Genomic DNA, 21,350 nt, shown 5'->3' with positions numbered 1-21,350 from the left:
AGGGAGGCGCCCAGGGTTCATCCTTACTAGATGATCCTGAACCACCTCAACTGGTTCCTTTCAACGCAAAGGAGCAGCGGCTCTACTCCGAGTTCCTCACGGATGCTGAACTTCTCCCCCTCTCTCTAAGGGAGACTCCAGCCCCCCTCCTGAGGAAACACATTTCGACCGCTTGTACCTGCGACCTCGTTCTTTCGTTCATGACCCAGCTTTCATGACCACAGGTGAGGGTAGGAACGAAGATTGACCAGTAGATCCAGAGCTTTGCCTTCCTCAGCTCTCTTTTCATCACAACGGTGCGGTAGAGCGACTGCAACACAGCCCCCGCTGCTCCGATTCTCCGGCCAAACTCACGCTCCATCGTCCCCTCACTCCTGAACATGATCCCAAGGTACTTTAACTCCTTCACTTGGGGTAAGGACTCATTCCCTACCTGGAGTAAGCAATCCACCGGTTTCCTGCTGAGAGATTTGCAGAGTCATATCGGTGCAAAATCCACAAAAAAGATAAATCTATTTTCGTTCTTGCTCAAAAATTCATCATAATAAAAATCAGTGAATTTTTCTCCTGTAGAAGTCGGTTTCGGTTCCCGGGCGTGCCGAGAGAAGCACGCTCCAGCTTTAGAAAGAAAACATTCAAAACAAACTTAAAGTTCCTTTTTATTTTATTAAAAAAACAGGATTTTTTTTTTTTTAGAATTAACAGTACAACAACAAATCTACTGAGAATGAACAGAAGAAGGGGGAAGAGAGGAGAACAAGTGCGGAGGAGACCGTGTGTATGTGTGCGTAAGTTTACAAACCTTGGTTAAAAAAAAAGGGAGAAAGAAATCAGAAAATGTATCCGCCCCTCCCTCAGAAAAAAAAGAAATGTTCGATCTTATTTTTACTACAATTAAACAAACACTGAAGAAAACACGAGGAGGACGTGAAGGTAGACGAGGAGGTGGAGAGTTCCCCAGCTTTTATATAAAAACACTTGGCAGAGGATATGTCAAGTCTTCTCTTTTATTACCCATTAGTTAAGAAACTCATCTTTTTTTGAAACTGAAAAAAATAAACAATGCTCGCAATAAAAACCATTTAAACACACGTACACACACACACACACACACACACAGAGACATGAAACTGTGATGGATGGATGGAAATGAGAGGTGGAAACAAAAGAGAGAACGAGGAAGGAATGAAGAGGAAAAAACTAATGAATGAAGTGTGTGTGTGTGTGTGTGTGTGTGTGTGTGTGTGTGTCCCCTGCTGGTTCTTTCTTACCATTTCAACATGACACTTCACTGACCAACATGAAGATAAGGGGCGTCTACGTCTATATACACATCGTGTGTCTGAGCGTGTGTGTGTGTTCAGTGTACGAGTCAAAAGAGCCAATTGGGGACGTTCAGGGGTCAAGGGTCAACTAGGTTTGGCTGCGCGCGTGTGTGTGTGTGTGTGTGTGTGTGTGTGTGTGTGTGTGTGTGTGTGTGTGTGTAAGAGACATTTAGGACCGTCTCTTCTTCTTGCTGGGGTGGCTGGGGCGGCTGGGAGCTGACGGCCGCACCTTTCTCTTCTTGTTGACGGCGGTGGTGGTGTCCACGTCCTCGTACTGGCTCTCCCTGTCAGCTAAAAAGAATACAAATAAAACAGAATTAGCATTTTTAACACGAAATTAAATTCACGGGTTGTAACAGGACGTCGAATCGTGAGAGGAACGCCAGCGTGTGGATTAAAGCTGCAAATTTCTGTAAAAAATGTGTCTGAAACAAAAACTGTATTAAAAAAAAAGGACGTATCGCTCCGCCGAGGTCCGTTCTCTCAACTCGTTCGCCCTCATTTCCTCTGACCAAAAAAGGGCATGTATGTGACGTTGGGGGGGGGGGGGGGGGGGGGGGGGGGAGGGAGATACGTCCATCTGGCTGACGTTTACCTCGCATCTCAAGTTGACTTTCACAATAAAATGCCTTCCAAATACACACCTTTCCTGGCTTCTTCCTCCAGCTCGTCCCAGTCTTTACCGCTCTCCTCCTCGCTGCCGACTGACTCGCTGTAATCTACAAAAACAAATCAAGATTAACGAGAGATCCTCTTCCGTTCATCACGTCGGAGGTTTTCCTACGGTCCTGTAGTACAACCGTTACCTCAGCTAAGATTCATTTAGTTAAGATTAGATCACTTCATTGTCATTACAAGTGCAACACTTAAGTAGGGTCTAACCAAAAGTGCAAAGAGTTACGTATACTGTACATACATGACATATACAGCGAAAAATACATATAATACAGTACGATAGTTCAAGTGTAAGTAGATGTACAGGATATAAATATGTATGTTATAGTCAAATAATGTCCTACAGTGGAATAGACGGTAGTTTAAGTGCAACAGTACGTCCCAGCATGTGCAAAAAGTGCACATGGAAGAGGATTTTGTCGATGTAATGCTGAAAACCTACTGGAGTCCTCCGTCTCCGAGTCGTAGTCCTCGTCGCTGTCTTCCTCTTCTTCCTCCTCTTCATCTGCAGACGGGTTGAACGTTTCGTCCTCCATTTCGGACTCCGAATCTTCCTCCGCACCACTTCCCTGAGACCAGAAGGAGACACAGTAAAGGAGGGATACGCGCACAACAAACACAAACCTGATGTTTTTTTTTTTTAAAGTTTTGACTGAAGATGATTTAGAGAACGAACGTCAAGAGGAAAAACTTTTTTACGCACCATTACTCTCAGCGTAAGGACTCAATCACCCCCAAATTAGGTTTTTTTTTGGGCCCCCGTGCTGGACGTACCTCGCTCTCCGGGTCCAAGAAAGACCAGCCTCCCTGCTCGAAGAAGCCCTCGGGATCGTCCACAATGGTCTTCATGATCTTGGTCCAGTTCAGCGACTGGACTCCCTCCGTGTACTTGATGTCACACGAGCTGAGAAACACAGAGAACTTTTTAGTTCACAAAAACCTGAGCGGTACGGAGGACTGGAGCTGCCAGAATTTAAAAAATATGCACTTTTAATCCAAACGCCGCGTTTATTGTCCTTGTCCATTACATAAAAACCTACTTGAGCCACTCCTTGATGGGGTCGAGAGAGTTCACGGGCACGGCGTTGATCATGGTGACCTTCTTGTTGTAGTCTTTGTAGACGATGACCACGTCAAAGTTCTTGAGGTGGAACTGCACGCGCTCAAAGTGGACCAGCTCCACCTCGTCCAGGGTCACGACAAACGGCGGCTGCACACGAACAGAAAGGAGAAACGCCTTTAGTTAACTCAATTTATTTATATATTCAAATCAGATTTATTTACAGTGCCAGATCTCTCTCTCACACACACACACACACACACACACACACACGCACACAATACTCACTTAATCTAAAAACCAAAGTTCTAACTTTTGACTTTCCCTGCTGCATCTGAACAATTTCCATAAAGTTTTGAAAGTTGCTGAATCAGCGTGTGGGGTCGTGTAGTGAAACGTCTGCTCGCTCACCCATTCGGTCGTGTTGACGAGGGAGCCGGACGTTGGTTGTAGCAGGCAGGTGCTCCTGTAGGGGGCGCCCTGGAACCTTAAAAGAAAGAACCAGAACAGTCAGTCCACACGCTGATGGAGCCGTTCAGTTCAATTTAATTTACCGAACCAAGAGTTCTCACAAGACACTTCACATTAAGAGCCGGTAAAGACCACGATCGGACTTATTCATGATTTACAGAGACCCAACAATTCCCCCATGAGCAGCAACAAGTCGCACTTTCTTTAATAATAATAATAATAATTATTATTATTCATTCATTCATCTTCAACCGCTTGTCCCTGTCGGGGTCATGGCATCAGGCGTGAGGCGGGGTACACCCTGGACAGGACGCCAGTCTATCACAGGACACATAGAGACGAACAGAGACAGACAAACATTCACACCTACGGGCGATTTAGAGTCATCAATGAACCGAACACACTTTGGACTGTGGGAGGAAACCGGAGAACCCGGAGAAAACCCACGCAGACACTGGGAGTACATGCAAACTCCACACAGAAGGGCCCCAGCCGGGATTTGAACCAGGAACCCTCTTGTGAGGCGACAGTGCTTACCGTCACACCACTATTATTAGTTATAATATACAGCATTAATCCAGCAATCTTGTGCGCACACTGGCTTCAAACACATTCACCATCGCACTCGTGTTATTTTACATTCATGTCGCTCAAAGAATATGAGGCTATTTATTTCAATTTAATTAAGTTATTTTTATTAGTTCATATTTTTTGTAATTATTTTTATTTTAAAAATCCATGTTTATTTATTAAATTTATGTATTTTCTTATCGTCGTCGTGTGCTCACCCGAGGTCTCTGAAGGGCACCTCGAACTCCAGCTCCTCTTTCGTCAGCGTCTCCACCTTCTCGATGAAGTTCTTGAAGGCCGACTTGAGCTTGTGCCTCATCTCCCGCTCCATCTGCTCGGCGTACAGGTCGTCCCGGTCGTGCATGTGTTGGTGTTTGCCCAAGTCTGTGGTGATCTCGCCCACCTCTGTGTAGAACTGGACGTCCGTGTGGCGCCTCTTACCGAACATGATGGCGTTCTGGAGGGGGAGAAAAAAAAAAGTGTAAAGGACGAAATGAAAACATCCATTTTATCTTCAACCTCTTATCCGGGGTCGGGTCGCCGGGGAAAAAGCTTTAGCAGGGGACCCCAAACTTCCCTTTCCCGGGCCACATTAACCAGCTCTAACTGGGGGATCCTGAGGCGTTCCCAGGCCAGTGTGGAGATCTAATCTCTCCACCTGGTCCTGGGTCTTCCCCGAGGCCTCCTCCCAGCCGGTCGTGCCTGGAACACCTCCCTAGGGAGGCGCCCAGGGTTCATCCTTACTAGATGATCCTGAACCACCTCAACTGGCTCCTTTTAACGCAAAGGAGCAGCGGCTCTACTCCGAGTTCCTCACGGATGGCTGAACTTCTCCACCTCTCTCTAAGGGAGACTCCAGACCCCCTCCTGAGAAAACCCATTATGTCCACTTGTACCCAAGACCTCGTTCTTTCGGTCCTGACCCAGCTTTCATGACCACAGGTGAGGGTAGGAACCAAGATTGACCGGTAGATCGAGAGCTTTGCCTTCCTCAGCTCTCTTTTTGTCACAATGGTGCGGTAGAAATGAAAACATTGACCATCTAAAAAAGCTGGACATAAAAGATCTTCTTCTAACTCTGAATACAGTTTATATAGATTCATACGGTGTTGAACAATAAAGCTACCTTGAGGTGGAAGTGCAGTACAATGATCATCTCCCCGTCACACGGTTGGAAGATGGCATGTTTGATGTTGTTGTAAAGGATGTCCACTTTATCGCCGCGGACCGACGTGAAACGGAAACCTGTGTGGGAAGAGGAGACGGCTGTGTCAATACAAAACAGGTTTGCGCATCACATCATTATAAAGTTCTTACTGGACTCGTGTTGATCTGGATAAAGTGCCTCACCGTTCGTATGTGCCTCCAGCGAGCCCTGCATCCTCTTCTGCGCGATGTTGGGTCTGATGTAGAGGTCTTTGAGCTTGGGGTTGCTGCGGTTGAGGTTGATGACCAGCGAGTCCTGCTTGACGATGCCCTCCTTCTCCTTCTCCTCGGCCTCTCGCGTCTTGTAGCGCTTCTGCACCTCCTTGATGATGCGGAAGGCGTTCTGCAGGTTTGTGGAGGGGACCGAGGTGTCGCCGGGGGCTTTGAGGTTGGACGCTCGGTACGTGCTGAGGGGAAAAGGGACGAGTTCAAGGAGGAGCGAAGGTACAAAGAGAGGACAAAAACATGCTTTAGAGAAAGGGGAAACTCTGTATGTATGAACCCAGTAAGCGACTGAAGGCCCCTACACATGACGCTGTAAAAATGCTTTCGCCTGGCCGATCCTTTTATTTCCTATGGAGGGGGCGGCAACACCCGCTCAGATTTGCCTCTGTGTTGCTGCGCTCAAAGTTCAAATCAGTTGAACTTTAACCTTGTTGCCGCTGACCTTTAAAAAGTGCGAAAAATGAGATAGAGATAGAGTGTGACATTTATGTTTTCTAGGCAACTAGAGAGCGACATCAAGCCGGCTAGAAAGATGGACAAACTTTGTGTATATGAGTTTCCTGAACTATTTAACGTGACATTAAAGTCTTCTCACGATCTCGGAAGAAAGCGTAAAAAACTGATCGAGTATCGAGTGTGAACGCAAGAGCGTGGCAGTACTCATTGTATCAGATTGTTTTTATAAGTCTGACTGTATTCTGAAAAGATGGTGAAGTCTTGGTTCTGAAATCGCTGAGGAAGTTGCCAGAAGACAGGGGTGTGGATTTGCGTGGAACTGAGGGAGAGTTTGTTGTGACGAGTGGTTTTGTGTCATCGAAAAGACTTTAAAGTTAAATGATAAATAATAATAAAATGTCAAGCTACACTTTGCGCAGCTTTCATAGACCTGCGGATTGGTCAGGCGGCTGAAGCTGTGGCTAGTTTTGCTACAAATGGTTCCTAAAACTGTCCTTGAATGCGTCGTCTGTCACTGAGGCGAAAACGTAACCACACCTCAATTAAAATTCTGCCCAAAATGACTGGTTTGACCGAACCACATCCTGTAAAATACATTAAATCCTGCACTCCTCGGCGCAACTGAGAAGCCATGAATGATTTGGCTGAGACGGACAGTCTCATGACAAAATTCAGAGAATCTTGGGACTGTTTACACGGCGCAGAGAGAAGTATGTACAGCGTGTGGAAACCCCAGTTTCCTCTCCGTTATTGGTAACCATTTGTTCTCCTGACATCCAGGCATGATTGTGCCGTTTCCAGAGAGGTGAGGGAAAAAAATTAAATCATTTGACATATGTTAATCATTTAGAACTATGGATTTACTATGGCAATTTAGGGCGCACTCACACTGTCCCCCCGTACCGTGCCCGGTGCTTTAGGGTACTTGTCCCCCTCTCCCCCTCCCCCCGCGGGCCAGGCCCGGTTGCACTCACACTGGTCAAACGAAACTAGACTTTACCCGTAAAACCTGTTGGGTCACGGTACGGATGGACAGTGTGAGTGCGCCCTTAATCAAACTGCAACTCTACATCCACCCTGCCAATACATCAAATCTCACCTGACACATTTTTTCATCCTGGATCAGAAATTCAGACAATATTCTATAAAATAGTTTAGACTCACATTTCTTTAACAAAGGTGGCGTCGGGGTTTGGGAAGATATTTCCCTCCTGTCGTCCCAGAGAGCTGCCGGGGACGAAGAAGTTGATCCTCAAGTAGGTGTAGTCCCCTTCTACGGACATACTGATGTTCTACGCAGGCAAGAGGAGTGACAAACACGAGTCAGTATGATAGATTACCAGGGAACAAACGAAGCAGGTGAAAGAGGACCTTACTGTACCTTGATGGTGGCGATGTGGAACGGTGTGGCGATACCAAAAACGGGCATGACGACGGTCTCGTACTTCTTGTCGATGAAGATCTTCATTTCTCGGATGTCTTTTTCTCGAGGCATCTGAGAGACGTTCTTATAGGACACGTTGGATTTTCTGGCCCTGGGAGAGGAAGAAAAGAAGTCAATTACTGAACAGAAACTTAACGTCTTACTGCTCTCTCTGAGCGTCGTTTACAAAACATCTGGGCACTTATTAAACAACAGTGAGTAACTGAAACATAGATCGTCCAATAAAACAGTGGATTTTAAACACAAAGTATTTAAATTGTGTCAAAAAAAATAAAATAAACACAAAACATCTCATCTTCAGCCTCTTATCCGGGGTCGGGTCGCGGGGGCAGCAGCTTTAGCAGGGGACCCCAAACTTCCCTTTCCTGGGCCACATTAACCAGCTGTAACTGGGGGATCCTGAGGCGTTCCCAGGCCAGTGTGGAGATATAATCTCTTCACCTGGTCCTGGGTCTTCCCCGAGGCCTCCTCCCAGCTGGACGTGCCTGGAACACCTCCCTAGGAGCTGAAAAATTGAATCCATAGCTTTCTGCTGCAAAAAGAACGAATGCTCTAGCTATTATGGTTTTTACTTCAGATCATTTGATACATGATCGTGTAAACAACCGCTCGCTCCGTTGTTAAAGGGTGAATAAAGGGACGTTTTTCACGTATAACTTGTCTTCAATCTCATTTTGTTAAAAAATAAAAAAAATCCTATTGGATCATTACATTCCTAATCTTGAGCACGGACCCATAAAAAGGTGTCTGCCCTGTAAAGTATTCCCACTCACTTCTGAATCTGCTGCTCTCCTTTCTGCTCCGTCAGACGCCGCTTGGCCTCCTCGTTCAAGTGATCGGCCAACTCCTTCTGGTGAGCGCGCCTCTTCTCCTCCGCCGTCATCTCGTTCTGCGTTTGGACAACAGACACAACTGAGTGATCACACACACGGAAAACACCGGAGTCTGTCTTTTTGCTTTATGTCTCACGAAAAAAGGATGGAGAGAAAAATAAAAACACATGCAGAATACGGACATGTGTCACACGGCTTTGGATGGTCAGGAAAATAAATAGAAAAAACACACAAAAAAAAAACAACTCACTCAACTTAAAAAAAAATAACCAAAACAAAAAAAAAAACGTTTTCCTCATCAGTACGTGGATTCTTGCAACTAAACCAGTTCAGCCGATGAGATTGTAGAAAAAACAATAGCATTGAATACTTACCTTCCCGAGTAGCTGGTAGAGTACAAAAACATTCACACTCTTAGTTATAAACACTCCGTCAAGGTGTCAAATAAACACTGATCACCAGTCACTGTTTAAACCGCGCGTACGGCCGCACACTTACTCTGGTTCTGTCCGCGAGCAGGGCAGCGCTGCGAGCCCCCTTCCCCAGCAGCTCCTCCGCGTCGTCTCCGTCTTCCTCCTCGTCTTCCTCGTCGTCGTTCTGGGAAGCAGGAGAACAAAGCGAGACGGTAAAAAAAGAGAAACTGGGAAAGAAGTCGATCGTTCTGTTAAGTGTCTCCACCCTCTGCATCACTGCCCTGTACCTCACTGTTCCACTTTAAACTCCAATATTGACAGTTGTATCTTTCTTCCAATGTTTACATTATTCACCATAATGCACGTATTTATCTACTGTTGCATTTTCATATCCATCCCTGCGTTGCTACAGGACACCTCTAACAGGCCTACATGTTTACCTCATTGATTTATTTACATATATGGTTTCCTCCCACAGTCCAAAGACATGCACGTGTTAGGTTAATTGATTACTTTAAGAATTGCCTGTAGGTGTGAATGGTTGTCTGTCTCTGTTCGTCTCTATGTGCCCTGTGATAGACTGGCGTCCTGTCCAGGGTGGACCCCGCCTCACGCCCGATGTCAGCTGGGATCGGCTCCAGCCCCCCCCCCCCCCCCCCCCCCCCCGCAACCCCGGGATAAGCGGTTGAAGATGAATGAATGAAAATATTTAGTGTGTAATACCGGTCTCTTGACTCATGCTTGCCTGACCAAACTCACCTGAACCCTTTTACAGTCCTGCTCATGTTGTATGCGTACGCTATGTGTGAGGTCTCTTAAGCTACTTGGGCCCTGAATTTCCCCCAGGGGATCAATAACCTGTTTATCTATCCATCTATAAAATACATCAGTCAAAAGTCTGTTCTGTTCCTTTGTTTCCTAATGCAGTTCCCTACAGAATAGTTGAAATAAAAAATAAACAAAAACACATACCTTCAAGAAGATTCCCACATTTTTGATCTTTTTCTTGACTGGTGTGAGTATCGTGGCGGCCTCTTCCTGTTACAAACATTCAAGATGGTGATCAATTGGATAACTTATACAACTTCACTGCTGCACGTATAATAATGTTTCTACAGTGTCGTTCATATCAAAATGCTCATTAGGTTATTTACGAACACAGATTAAGACCCCTGAACGCCTCATTTAAGCGCCAAGAGCTGTGTTCGAAACCCACCCACTCACTCACTCACCCTTATATGGTGTTTATTAAATAGTGTAATATATAGGGTATTACCAAGAATTCGCACACTACACTGTGATTTTCCAACAAATCGTTGCATCTATAGATGCGCCGGATATGTGTGTGTGACGGAAGCGGGTGCGTCCAGCATCGTGTAAACAAACGGAGCTGCAAACTAATTTCACGGTCTGTTTATGATACAAACCTGCACTCAAGAGGCCGGTAAAAGGTTGCATTTATGTTCATTTCCATGTTAAATCCCAAATAAATTGTGGAAATTTCATTGGTGTTAAAGTGTGGTTTTGTTCACAATGGTTGTGTGTCCTGATTGTGAGCTGTAAAAGCCCACAGTTCATTTAATTCACGAGTAACAGCAGTCAGCTCGGGAGGAACGGTTGTTGTTAACTGCACTCTGCTCTCTAATACCGTTAGCCCCCCTTCTGCTTCTTCTTCTTCTCCTTTAAAACACGGATGCATTGCATTGTGGTATACGGGAGTACAATGTAGTGTTCAATGTACAGTACAGACCAAAAGTTTGGACACGCCTTCTCATTCAAAGAGTTTTCTTTATTTTCATGACTATGGAAATTGTAGATTCACACAGAAGGCATCAAAACTAGGAATTAACACATGTGGAAATATATTTTCAGCTGTTTCACACTTGTTTAACTATATGTCTTATATTCTAGGTTCTTCAAAGTAGCCACCCTTTGCTCTGATAACGGCAAGAAATCCCACTTATTGAACACCATTCCAGGTGACGACCTCTTGAAGCTCATCAAGAGAATGCAGAGTGTGTGTGAAGCAGTGATCAGAGCAAAAGGTGAAGAAACTAGAATATCAGGTGTGTTTCAATTGTTTCACACTTTTTTTTTTAAGTACATAGTTCCACATGTGTTCATTCATAGTTTTGATGCCTTCAGTGTCAATCTACAACGTCAATAGTCATGAAAAGAAAGGAAACTCATTGAATGAGAAGGTGTGTCCAAACTTTTGGTCTGAACTGTCTGTATACAAGTTAGCTGTGCATTGTGGGTATTTCAAAGTGGACTATGAAGTGAATGAGATCTGCTGCTTCTGTGAAAGGGAACGATTGCGAGCACAGCCTTTGTTGCCTCTCAGCAGAGAAAGAGCATCTTACCTCATTGATCTGTATTGTGTCTCCGATAAACAAGGCGTACTTCTTCTGCTCGTCCTTCTTGCCGTCTTTATTCACAAGGTCAGCGAAACCCAAACTGATACTCAGCACCATGCCTGGGGGAGACGTTCACATTTAGATGAATTCCTTTAATACATGATTATATTTATGAGCTGCGATACATTAAAAAAAAGCATTTTCTCATGTAATGAACCTCCTCATTTTTAGAATCATTACTGTTTACGTTATGAGTTAATGCATTTATTTCTAATCATTTTCACACACACACACACACACACACACACACACACACACACACACACACACACACACACACACACACACACACACACACACACACACACACACACACACACACACACACACACACACACACACACACACACACACACACACACACACACACACACACACACACACACACACACACACACACACACACACACACACACACACACACACACACACACACACACACACACACACACACACACACACACACACACACACACACACACACACAAAGGAGAAAACATTGACTATTCTAAAAAAAAGGCTGAGAAAAATAAACATTTGCGTGTGAAAGTGCTGAGTTCTCACCTTTTTTCAGTTTGTACTGGTTTTTAGCGTTCAGAACCAAGGAGCCTTCTCTGAACTCGATCCCCATCGCAAATCTACAACGAACAGCGACAAATTAAGACGTGAACACGTGAGAGGAGCGCGTGAATGCAAGCGAGCGCACACAGAGAGAACAAACAACGCGTTCACCTACCCGAGGTTCTTGGTCAGCTTCGCTACGAGGTCCGACTTCTCCTTCTTCACGTACTCCAGAACAGCGGTGTAGGCGTCGCTGATTTTTACGCCTGCGGAGAGAAAACGAGCCGCGCATTCAGCAAACAAATACGTCTGAGTGAAATTTTTACTTTGAACGTGTAAAAGAAAAAACAGAAAATAATGATGTTACACAAAATAGAAAGAGTAATTAGATAACATGAAAAGGAGTGAAAGGAAGTTTACATTTATCTAATCGCCTTCTCCAGAACTCATTTTAATAATCAACATTTATTATTATATATTTTAAAAAGGTATCCAAATATGTGATTTCTACAAATAAAATGTATCACTTATATCAAAATATATATCAAATATTATAACTTCTTGCTCTTTTCCCAGAAAAAAAAATGTTTTAAGCATCCGTGAATATATATTTTGATATATCAGATTATCAAAACTATAATTGAATTCAGAAATCCCCCCAAATATAATATATAAAAGATATAAAAGGTGTGATTATGATAACTGGGATATATGTTTTGCTGAGCGACTGAACAATAAATCAGCACCGTTTCTGATAATTCATCATTTATATAAAAAAAAAGGCAAAAAAGCAAAACATTTGCCATTTTAAGCTTCTAAAATGTTTGGATTTGTTGTTCTATTTAAACAACGGCACAAGCCTCAAATACTGTCTGTAATACTTAAATAATCCAACGAGCATATTTAACACATGTTCTTGGGCTTTTTCACTACGATTAACCAAAGAATTATCAGAATATTATGTGGATTAACAGACAACTACCGTATTTTCCGCACTATAAGGCGCACCAGATTATAAGGCGCATAGAACAGACGCTACAGTCGAGGCTGGGGTTACGTTAAGGACCGCCTCTAACTTCATTGATGTTAAGTTGGTGTGCTAGCGCTGTTGCCTTCAGTCCAATAGTGATTGTACGGACACTTCTACTTGCTGCTCTCTGTTCAACAACCCACTGTTGGAGTTTGTCCTCCAGCTGCAGCCGTCTCGCTCTGTTCCCTCTAAACTCTGTTCAGTCTTTTTTACTTGGCGCAGGTCGTCTTGTTGCTTCCTCCACTTTGGCACCATTGATTGGTTCATGTTCAACTCTCTGGCTGCTGCTCTATTCCCGTGTTCTACTGCGTGACTAATGGCCTTGAGTGTAAACTCTGCGTCGTAAGCGTGTCTCTTAACAGGAGCCATTTTGGGCTCTTTACACAAACACACACATGGAAATGAAACGGCACGCTTCACGCAGTCGTATATCTCAACATGCACCGCGCGTTACTTCTTCTACGGGGGAAAATAGAGTCGGCGGCTGCCCACCGTAGTTGCGAGACCTGTTGTGGCTCAATATTGGTCCATATATAAAAGGCACACCGGATTATAAGGCGCACTGTCGGCTTTTGAGAAATTTGAAGGTTTTTAGGTGCAACTTATAGGGCGGAAAATACGGCACCTACATTATACTCATTCATACTACATTTACATTATACTGCACAAATAGTTCATTTTCGTTTCAGCACTTTTATTTAAACTGTTGTATTTATGGTATGGTAGTATAAATGTTTCCTTTTGCTGCAGTAATAGAAGAATTGCACATATTTTTAATTCTTTTTATTAATAACACCCATTTCTTGCTTCTTTTTACACATACAAGTGGATAACTTACTTACTGCAGCAGAATTTACACATGCAACAAATGACTCTAATTTCCCACGCTCGCAGCGTGCTCCTGAACTCACCGTGCTTGAGCTGTTTCAGCAGCTCCTCCTCCACCAGCAGCAGGAAGTTGTAGTTGTCCTGCATCTCCTGAGACGGGTCCACCATGAGCGTGCGCACCAGGTTGGAGCAGTACGACTTGTAGCGGATCCCCATCGCACACGTGATGGCGCCGAAGTGCATGTGGTTCTTATCGCTGGAACAGAAAAGGGAGCAGTGTGCGTTAAAACGATTCTGAGACTCTATCTCCAATCCCGTCTTTACGCTCCGCTGACGTAAAAGTCTCGTGGCTGCAGCTTCAGATTTAAGAAGATTTATCTGTGCAGACAATCTTGCAACAAATTTTAATAACTGTTAAAGCTGAAACAGTTATTTTATCAACCAGTGAGTTTTTCATAATTTTCCCTTTTTAACATGAAGATTAACTGAATATTTTGGGGTTTCAGGGACATTTGGTCGAGCAAAACAAGCCGTTGTAGGAGGTTGTGATGGGCGTTATTCTCCATTTCCTGACATTTAATCAACCAAACAATAAATTGAGAGAAAATAAATCAATAATGAAAAGAATATTAGTAGTAAAATTTAGATTTGTTAGAGGTGATTTCTCCCCACAGGTGCTTAATCCCCCAAAAATATCTGTTTTTAATAAATTACTTCGACATTAACCAAAACCACGTCTTTGTGCCGAGGTGAGACGCGCTACCTGACGACGCTGAACTTGAGGCTGTAGTTGCCGCCGCTCTGGATGATGGGGGGATAACACATCTCCACCGTGGAAGGGTCTGCTCCGCCCAGGTACTTCTTCTCCTCGATGGCCTTCTCCACCGACTCCGCCAGTTTACTGTGACGCACTTTCTGTGGAGGGGGGAAGGGACAAGACGGGAATAAAGCTTCTGGGTATTTACCGTATGCTGACATTTTGGCCAATAAAACATAAACAGTGGTGTAAACTGCTCTCCTGGAGAAGATCCCAGTTTGTATGCTCCATGGACGTGAATTGCGTCACGTTGTTTCTAAGGGCGCACTCCCACTGTGCGTCCGTACCGTGCCCTGTGCTTTAGGGTAAGGCCTCGTGCTCGTACAAACGTGCTTTACAAACGGGCAGTTGGGAGAGGTGGCACGGTACGCTTGCACTTACACTGACTTTAGTCGTGAAACGTGCTTGGGGACGGTACGGATGGACAGTGTGAGTGCGACTTAAAAAGCCAGTTATTCGATCTGACTCATGACAGCTTTAATGCTGCATTCACACAATGTCAGCAGGAAGGGAAGAACAGGAAAACTGTTCACGGTTCTTCCCAATTATCGCACATTAAAAAACATAAATAAGACATCAGGTTGGGTCGCTTACATTTACACACCGACTTTGACACATTCGGCCGTCATTAAAGTTACCGGAACCGGTTTGATTTTCTGTTCTTTTCAGAATCCGTCAAAAGGCGTTTGCGTATCCCGTGGATCCGAGTGGTCAGACGTCATCATCCAAACCATCTGACAAAGATTCACTTCGTCTCCCCGCACAACAAACACTGAGCTGTGTAGAAGTGCAATTTCTACCAAGGAACCACGGATGTAACAAAAAAAACTGCAGTTTCTTGACCAGCAACTCGCTCCAAAAGTGAGTCAAATCCCCATAAACCTCCATGTTAACATCAGGGTCATGGTCAAATTCAAGCACTTTACAAGCACCTTACAGCTGAGGTGAAATAACATTTCTACGGATGCAAACATACTGATAATTAGCATTTTACGTTTTTCATTTCAGGCTCTGACTGGCTCTGCATTTCTACTCTATAGCTATTTGGTGTAGAAGAGTTGCAGATACAATTTTTACCATTTTCAAGCACAATAAAATTAAAATAAAACAATAAAATTCAAGCATTTTCAAGGATTTCTAGCACCCGTACCAACCCTGTAAGTGCTGAACTTCACAGCGGGAAGGACCAGGTTTACAGCCTGGTTCAAAAACTGTTTTGGTCTCTGTATCTAACTTCCCTGTTCATGACAACTGTGTTTTTATAAAATCCCTTATTATTAGACATGGTGAAGAGGATGTGCTGCAGTTCAAACAGAGCATCAGAACAGGGAAGAAAGGTGATTGAGTGACTTTGAACGTGGCGTGGTTGTTGCTGCTCCGAGTGTTTCACAAACTGCTGATCTAAGGGGATTTTCACGCACAACCATCTCCAGGGTTTTCACAGAGAATGGTCCCAAAAAGAGGAAAGATCCAGTGAGTGGCAGTTCTGTGGGCGCAAATGTTGATGCCAGAGGTCAGAGGAGAACGGCCAGACTGGGTGGAGCTTCTCCTCTTCAGACTGGTTGGAGCTGATAGAAAGGCAACAGTAACCCAAACATCCACTGGTTCCAACAGAGGAACACAGGAGAGCATCTGTAGAAAGTCGGTGGTGTTGTGTGTTCACAGAGAGGGAACAGCAGCAGAAGAGACCACACCGACACTTTATTAAGCCCCAGGTTTGCCTAATTAAGTGGCCGGTGAGTGTATAATTATGTTCTGCGTAATTAAGGGCTGGCTGCTCTAAGTGCAGTCACAGGTGGCGAGCAAAGACTGTAGGCATTATTCGGCTGGCCTAAGCTCCGCCGCTTCAACCTCTTTACCCATTTTTGGATTAGCCAGGCATTAAGCGTCATCGGGCACTGCCAAGAAGACGATGTACGGAGCCACGCACTTAAGCTTCATAAACCTATGGGTGACTACGTCCATATCTTATACAAACTTCAATGATTTCAACACACAGGTCGATGCAACGAGAGCTTTTTGAGCAACTGAGCGTGCACAGCAGAGGAGCGGCAGCGTGTCAGTAAACCAGCGTTAGTGCAGTAAAAATCACTTTAACCTTGTTCGACTGTTCCGTCTCCTCACCTCGTCTGCGTCTACGATCTCCATGACGCGCTCTTTGAAGAACTTTGAGTAAACTTCGCTGGTGATCGCCGCGGCCTTCTTCATCAGACCCAGCTCTCCGTCTTCCTTCACCGCCATTGTGTACGCGACCACGGCGCTGATGTCGACCTGCAGGCAGGTGGGAGGAAAAAAGGGGAGAGGTGTTGACCAAAATAGAGATACAGATACAATATAAAAGCAACTTCAGGAGACATTTTGGATTGCGTCTTACCTTCTCGAGCCCCTCGGCGGTGATTGTGTCGTTCCAGCTCTTCATGTACTCTCCGGGGAACTTGTCCTTGCTGAAGATCCCCACCACCTTCCCCTCTCTGCTGCCTCTGATCGCCTCGATCATCTTGTCAAAGTTGGCCTTGTTGCTTTCATTCTAAAAAGAGACACGTGACACCAAATAGCAATGAAGGATCTGATTTATTCTGAAGAGAGACAACAGAGCAAACTGCCCCCTGAGTCATAAACGGATCAGACGCTCATGTCTTCAAGTCTTTAGGCTATCATCTGTGTGTCTTTACCTTTTCTCTGATGAGCAGGGTGATGGGCGGGACACCGTTGGCGTTCTCGTTGCCTTTAGTTATGGCCACCTGTTTGAGGAAATCCACCTTCTTCTTGCTGGCTAAGAAGATGATTTTGGAGTCACAAAACACCATGATGGTGTCTGTCAACTCGTAGCCAAAGAGCCACGTCTGAGGACACAAGAAAGAGACGAGTTAAGAATTCAATAAGTGATTTGAGAAGACAGATGTGCAGTGAGTAGTTCATCTGTATAACCTCTAACCCTGCTGTGAGGGTTTGAAAGGCATGGTTTCTTTTTTAATATAGCCAAAATGACAATATTTATCATAGCCAGAAACTATAAAAACAAGAAATCACATGTGAAGAACACTTCTGTCAGGAAACATAACCAAACTTAAAGCTTGAAAGAGTGATATTTCACCAAAATTACAATATTTTACACAAATAAACCATTTGCACGAATAAGATCCTGTTAAAAACGTTAAACTCCGCGCTCTTCTGCTCGACTGTGAAGCCACGATCGACTCGGCTGAGCTCGACACTCCCCTAACAAAAACGTATCGAAACTTGGACTGAACTGCAGGTGTTTGCACAGAGCAGAGAGGACGAGAGAGGTTGTAAGCATGTAAATAGTTAAATATGCATAGCATGTGGAGGCCCCATTTGTAGTCCATTATTGGTAACACTTGGCGGAATCTGGAAAAGTGTTGTGTACATAGATTCCATCTTTTTACAGTTGGTGTAAATGTAATTATCAAAGAAATTCAACTTGTGTTTTTTTCTTTTTGTTATGATTAATGGCTTTATAACGGTGTTATATTGCATAGAAGACGTGTAGGAGTTATCCTCACTTCTAGCCATGATTCTGCCGATTCCATAGAGGTGCAGGACTTCACATTACAGTGAATAATAAGCCCACGGTGAGTACAAATGTGACACCTTGAAAAATGTAGTCTTGGGGCGCACTCACACTGTCCTTCCGACCAGCGTCTTTGGGGTACTTGTCCCCCCTGCCTCTCCCCCCGCGCCCCAGCCCCGTTTGTACTCACACTGCCTGGGTCTCGCGCAAATGCTTCTTGCTGTCCATACGTCATCATGCTGTAACACGTCACACGCATTGGTTGCGTGTGTGTGGCTTTGTTTACAAATCTTTCCACAGACCTCTGAGTTTTTGTCCGTCTTGTCGACTGTTTTTGAATCTTTTCATCCGACCAAATCTGCAGTAAACGTGGACGGCCCGCTGTCCGCAGTTATGCGCGGAACGGGTGCACTCACACTGCTTAAAGGTACTAGGCTTTAGCTGAAAAAACGGTTTTGGCCCGGTACAGGAGGACAGTGTGAGTGTGCCCTTAAAGTCCCCACACAGCTAAAAAACATGACGTGACTACGGTGGGAATTTACTTTGCGCAAATCACATCATCCAGCACCTGAACGCATCATCTGCAACCTGAGAGAGTCACCGTCAGTCTGGTTTGCGCTCACCTGTATGGCTGTGGATTTGGCGTACACGATTTCCTCGTCCACTCCGACAGACACGACGATGGCGTCGACTTTGCCGAACTCATCTTCTCCTTTCTGGGGAAACAAAAGACGGACACGACAAAACACACACAAATTAGTCGTTTAATGTTACGCATGAACAAAACAAATAACTGGAGGGAGTGTTAGCTTCAGTTGCTACACTGCTAGTTTCAGTCAGCACCCAAACGCTGCACACGGGTGGTCTGTAACACCCAAAAAAGCTGATTCAAAGTATTTAAAAGAAAGGTAAAATGCATATGACGAGTTGCTCTAATAAGAGGCTTATCAGACTGTGTGATTGGGCGGCAATATCAAGTGACGCTAAAGAAGAAACATCAAGTTACAACTTCTAAAAAATGAGTTTAATAGCTTAAAAAGTAGCAACAACGTTAGCTAAAGTAATTAAATACAGTTTCGTCTTTATATAGAAAGTCATTTCCAGAGGCTGCAGCAGAGCATCCAGCAAGTTACCCGTCTGCTGCAACTCTCACCTCTTTCAAATCAAGTCTGAAGACAGTAAACACCATTTATGTACCGCTTATGCTGCGCCGCAACTTATATGCCTGTGATATTCTGGGGTTTTATTTCATATTAAATGATCTTATTTGCTTGTTTTTTATTTTGAATTTCATGTAATAGATTTATCTGAATGTCATGTAATGAGTTTCTTTCTAATGTTGTATGTAAAGCACTTTGAAGTACCTCGTTTAAAAAAGGTGCTACACAATTACCTGCCCATTTTTTTATTCAATAATTCAAAATTCAGTATATTGCATGTAACACAGTTAATCCACTCTTATGACACGCTTGCATGCGGATACATAAGACACGTAAAATGTGCATAAAAGGTTAAGCAACAAACGAAAAACAACAGGAAATCACAAGTTTATATTTAAAGTGTTTCTTTGCAACATTGCATTAAAATCCCACAGATTATTGTATAAACAGGGATTGTGTCACTGTTTATTCTTCAGTAGAGGGACTTAGTACACGCTAGATAACCTATATTTGAGTATAAGATGCTTTAAAACTGTTGCTTTCTTGTCATTTTATCATTAAGGGGTTTCATAAATGTGTATAGTCCTTTCTTAAATACTGGGAAGTGAGGGAATGTTCTTAAATATCTGTTTAAATCAATATAACCACCATGTAGTTTCCTTCTGAACTGTCCCTTGTGGTGCCAAGAGTAAGTTCATCACTTGTTAAAGCTAAGTCCAGAAATGATCAACCAGTTTGTCACCAACCACCGAGAAACTGTCACTAAACAGGTGCTAAAGATACAGTAGATGTTGTGGTTTCAGGTGCCTTTTTACAAAACGCACATACATCTAAGTTAATGTTAAAACTGTGGAGTAGAACATTTATAGATGGATACACACAAATAATTGTTTTAAAATGCACTTTTTTTTAGCTTTGGGTGGTGTTGGGAATTCCAGATACATAGTTCTTAGAGAGGCTAACTGACTTTCCATTTCTTTTCGGTCTCACAGGGTGAAACTCTTCTTACCTTGCCTATTCAGACGCTAACACTAGCATGTGGCTAACACTAGCATGTAGCTAGCACTAGCGTGTAGCTTACAAATGCAAAGCTGAACAGTGAAAACAGCTTCGGGGACGTCAAAGCGCTGTCTTTGCGGCGGATAATTGTGTTTAACGCGGGTACTTTTAACACGGTTTATTTAGTTTAAATTAAAACCCCACGCTGGTTACGCACACACACACTACACATGTTTTAGCTGTTAGCGGCTAGCAGGCTAAGCTAACGCGGCTAAGCTAACGTGGCTAACGTACATGAGTTGGGGTTTTTTTTTTGTCTCAAAACAGAGAATTCCACAAAAAAAAGATCAAAAGAATGGAACGTTGCGGTGGAACGTTGCGGGGTAACTAAGGCCCGGTTGTCAGGGAAACAGAACCAATCACCCCGACAACAGAGTCCAAACGCTCGGGAGGAGGAAAAAACGCGGCTGGTGTGTTTCTTCCATCACTTTTCTTCACGTTTACATTTTCAAAACACTTCACTCGAACCCTCCGCGCCACGCTTTTACCTTCCAGTTGCCGTATAGTCTCTTGATTCGTCGGTAGTACGCGTCCTTGTCCAGGGTTACCGCCATGGTGAGTCCTCCTCTGCCGCAAACTCCAGCTCCCGGCTCCTTCTTCTTCTTCTTCGGCAGCAGGCCGGATGAGGATGATGATGATGATGCGTGTCAACTAACAATAACGCACTTTCTTCTTTCCACGCCTGCCGCTGAGATCCACGCACCACTACACGAGATGCTGCCGCTGCTGCTGCTCCCTTTATAATTTCACCACCGAGGAGTCGTGCAAAATCCCCCAAAACGGATTTAAAATGTGCTAAATTATTTAAATTAAAATGTAATTGTGTTATTTTTTTGCCACATACACACACAACACCAATCTGTAATAATTAAGTCCTCACTCTCCCCCTTCCTCCTCCTTTCCTGCCTCCTGTGCTTTATTTTCCTCTCCCTCCCCCCTCTTCATTTATCAGCTTTTATAATAAAAATAACGTTATTTTAAAACCATAAAGGCAAAATATAAGTGTATAAATGTTAAACTGCAAATAAAATAAAATGTGTAAATGCTCGGTGAGTCACTGTCTTCCCTTTTTTGTTACTTTGTGGTTTTATTTGTGGTTTGTGGCGCATTTTCGATTATTATTATTTTCTGTAGCAGCAGCGCCCCCTGTCTTGTGTTCACCACGCTGCTTCTTTTTCCCGCCACGGCGAGTTTTCCCGCCATCGTCATCAAACGCTCCTGCTGACGTCAATCTCGCGATAGAAGCTGCAGCGATGATGTCACGCGTG

The 21,350-nt window shown here is 44.1% G+C and overlaps 1 protein-coding gene across 2 annotated transcripts; it reads right to left on the bottom strand.

Moving 5' to 3' along the window:
* Positions 1 to 674: 674 nt before the first annotated feature.
* On the bottom strand, positions 675 to 20,688 carry supt16h (SPT16 homolog, facilitates chromatin remodeling subunit). 2 transcript variants are annotated; one of them, XM_083936639.1, is made up of 25 exons: positions 20,571 to 20,688; positions 18,487 to 18,579; positions 17,004 to 17,174; positions 16,706 to 16,858; positions 16,456 to 16,602; positions 14,278 to 14,429; positions 13,598 to 13,770; positions 11,832 to 11,922; positions 11,660 to 11,733; positions 11,042 to 11,154; positions 9,651 to 9,716; positions 8,764 to 8,862; positions 8,206 to 8,321; positions 7,370 to 7,523; positions 7,153 to 7,280; positions 5,452 to 5,714; positions 5,228 to 5,346; positions 4,320 to 4,558; positions 3,472 to 3,547; positions 3,041 to 3,210; positions 2,775 to 2,904; positions 2,443 to 2,569; positions 1,970 to 2,044; positions 1,467 to 1,616; positions 675 to 1,428 (listed from the first exon to the last, which is right to left on the bottom strand). In XM_083936639.1, exons 1-24 carry the CDS (start codon positions 20,634 to 20,636, stop codon positions 1,495 to 1,497), a joined length of 3,117 nt encoding a protein of 1,038 aa, XP_083792765.1. In that variant the 5' UTR covers positions 20,637 to 20,688; the 3' UTR covers positions 675 to 1,428; positions 1,467 to 1,494. The 2 variants fall into 2 exon arrangements, with proteins under 2 accessions (XP_083792765.1, XP_083792764.1); XM_083936638.1 differs by having other exon boundaries at positions 675 to 1,616.
* Positions 20,689 to 21,350: the final 662 nt, after the last annotated feature.

Source organism: Echiichthys vipera (genome assembly GCF_963691815.1).
Source record: "Echiichthys vipera genome assembly, chromosome: 22".
Classification (NCBI taxonomy): domain Eukaryota; kingdom Metazoa; phylum Chordata; class Actinopteri; order Perciformes; family Trachinidae; genus Echiichthys; species Echiichthys vipera.
The sequence above is the reverse complement of the archived record's forward strand: the minus strand, read 5'-3'. Positions and strand labels throughout refer to the sequence as shown.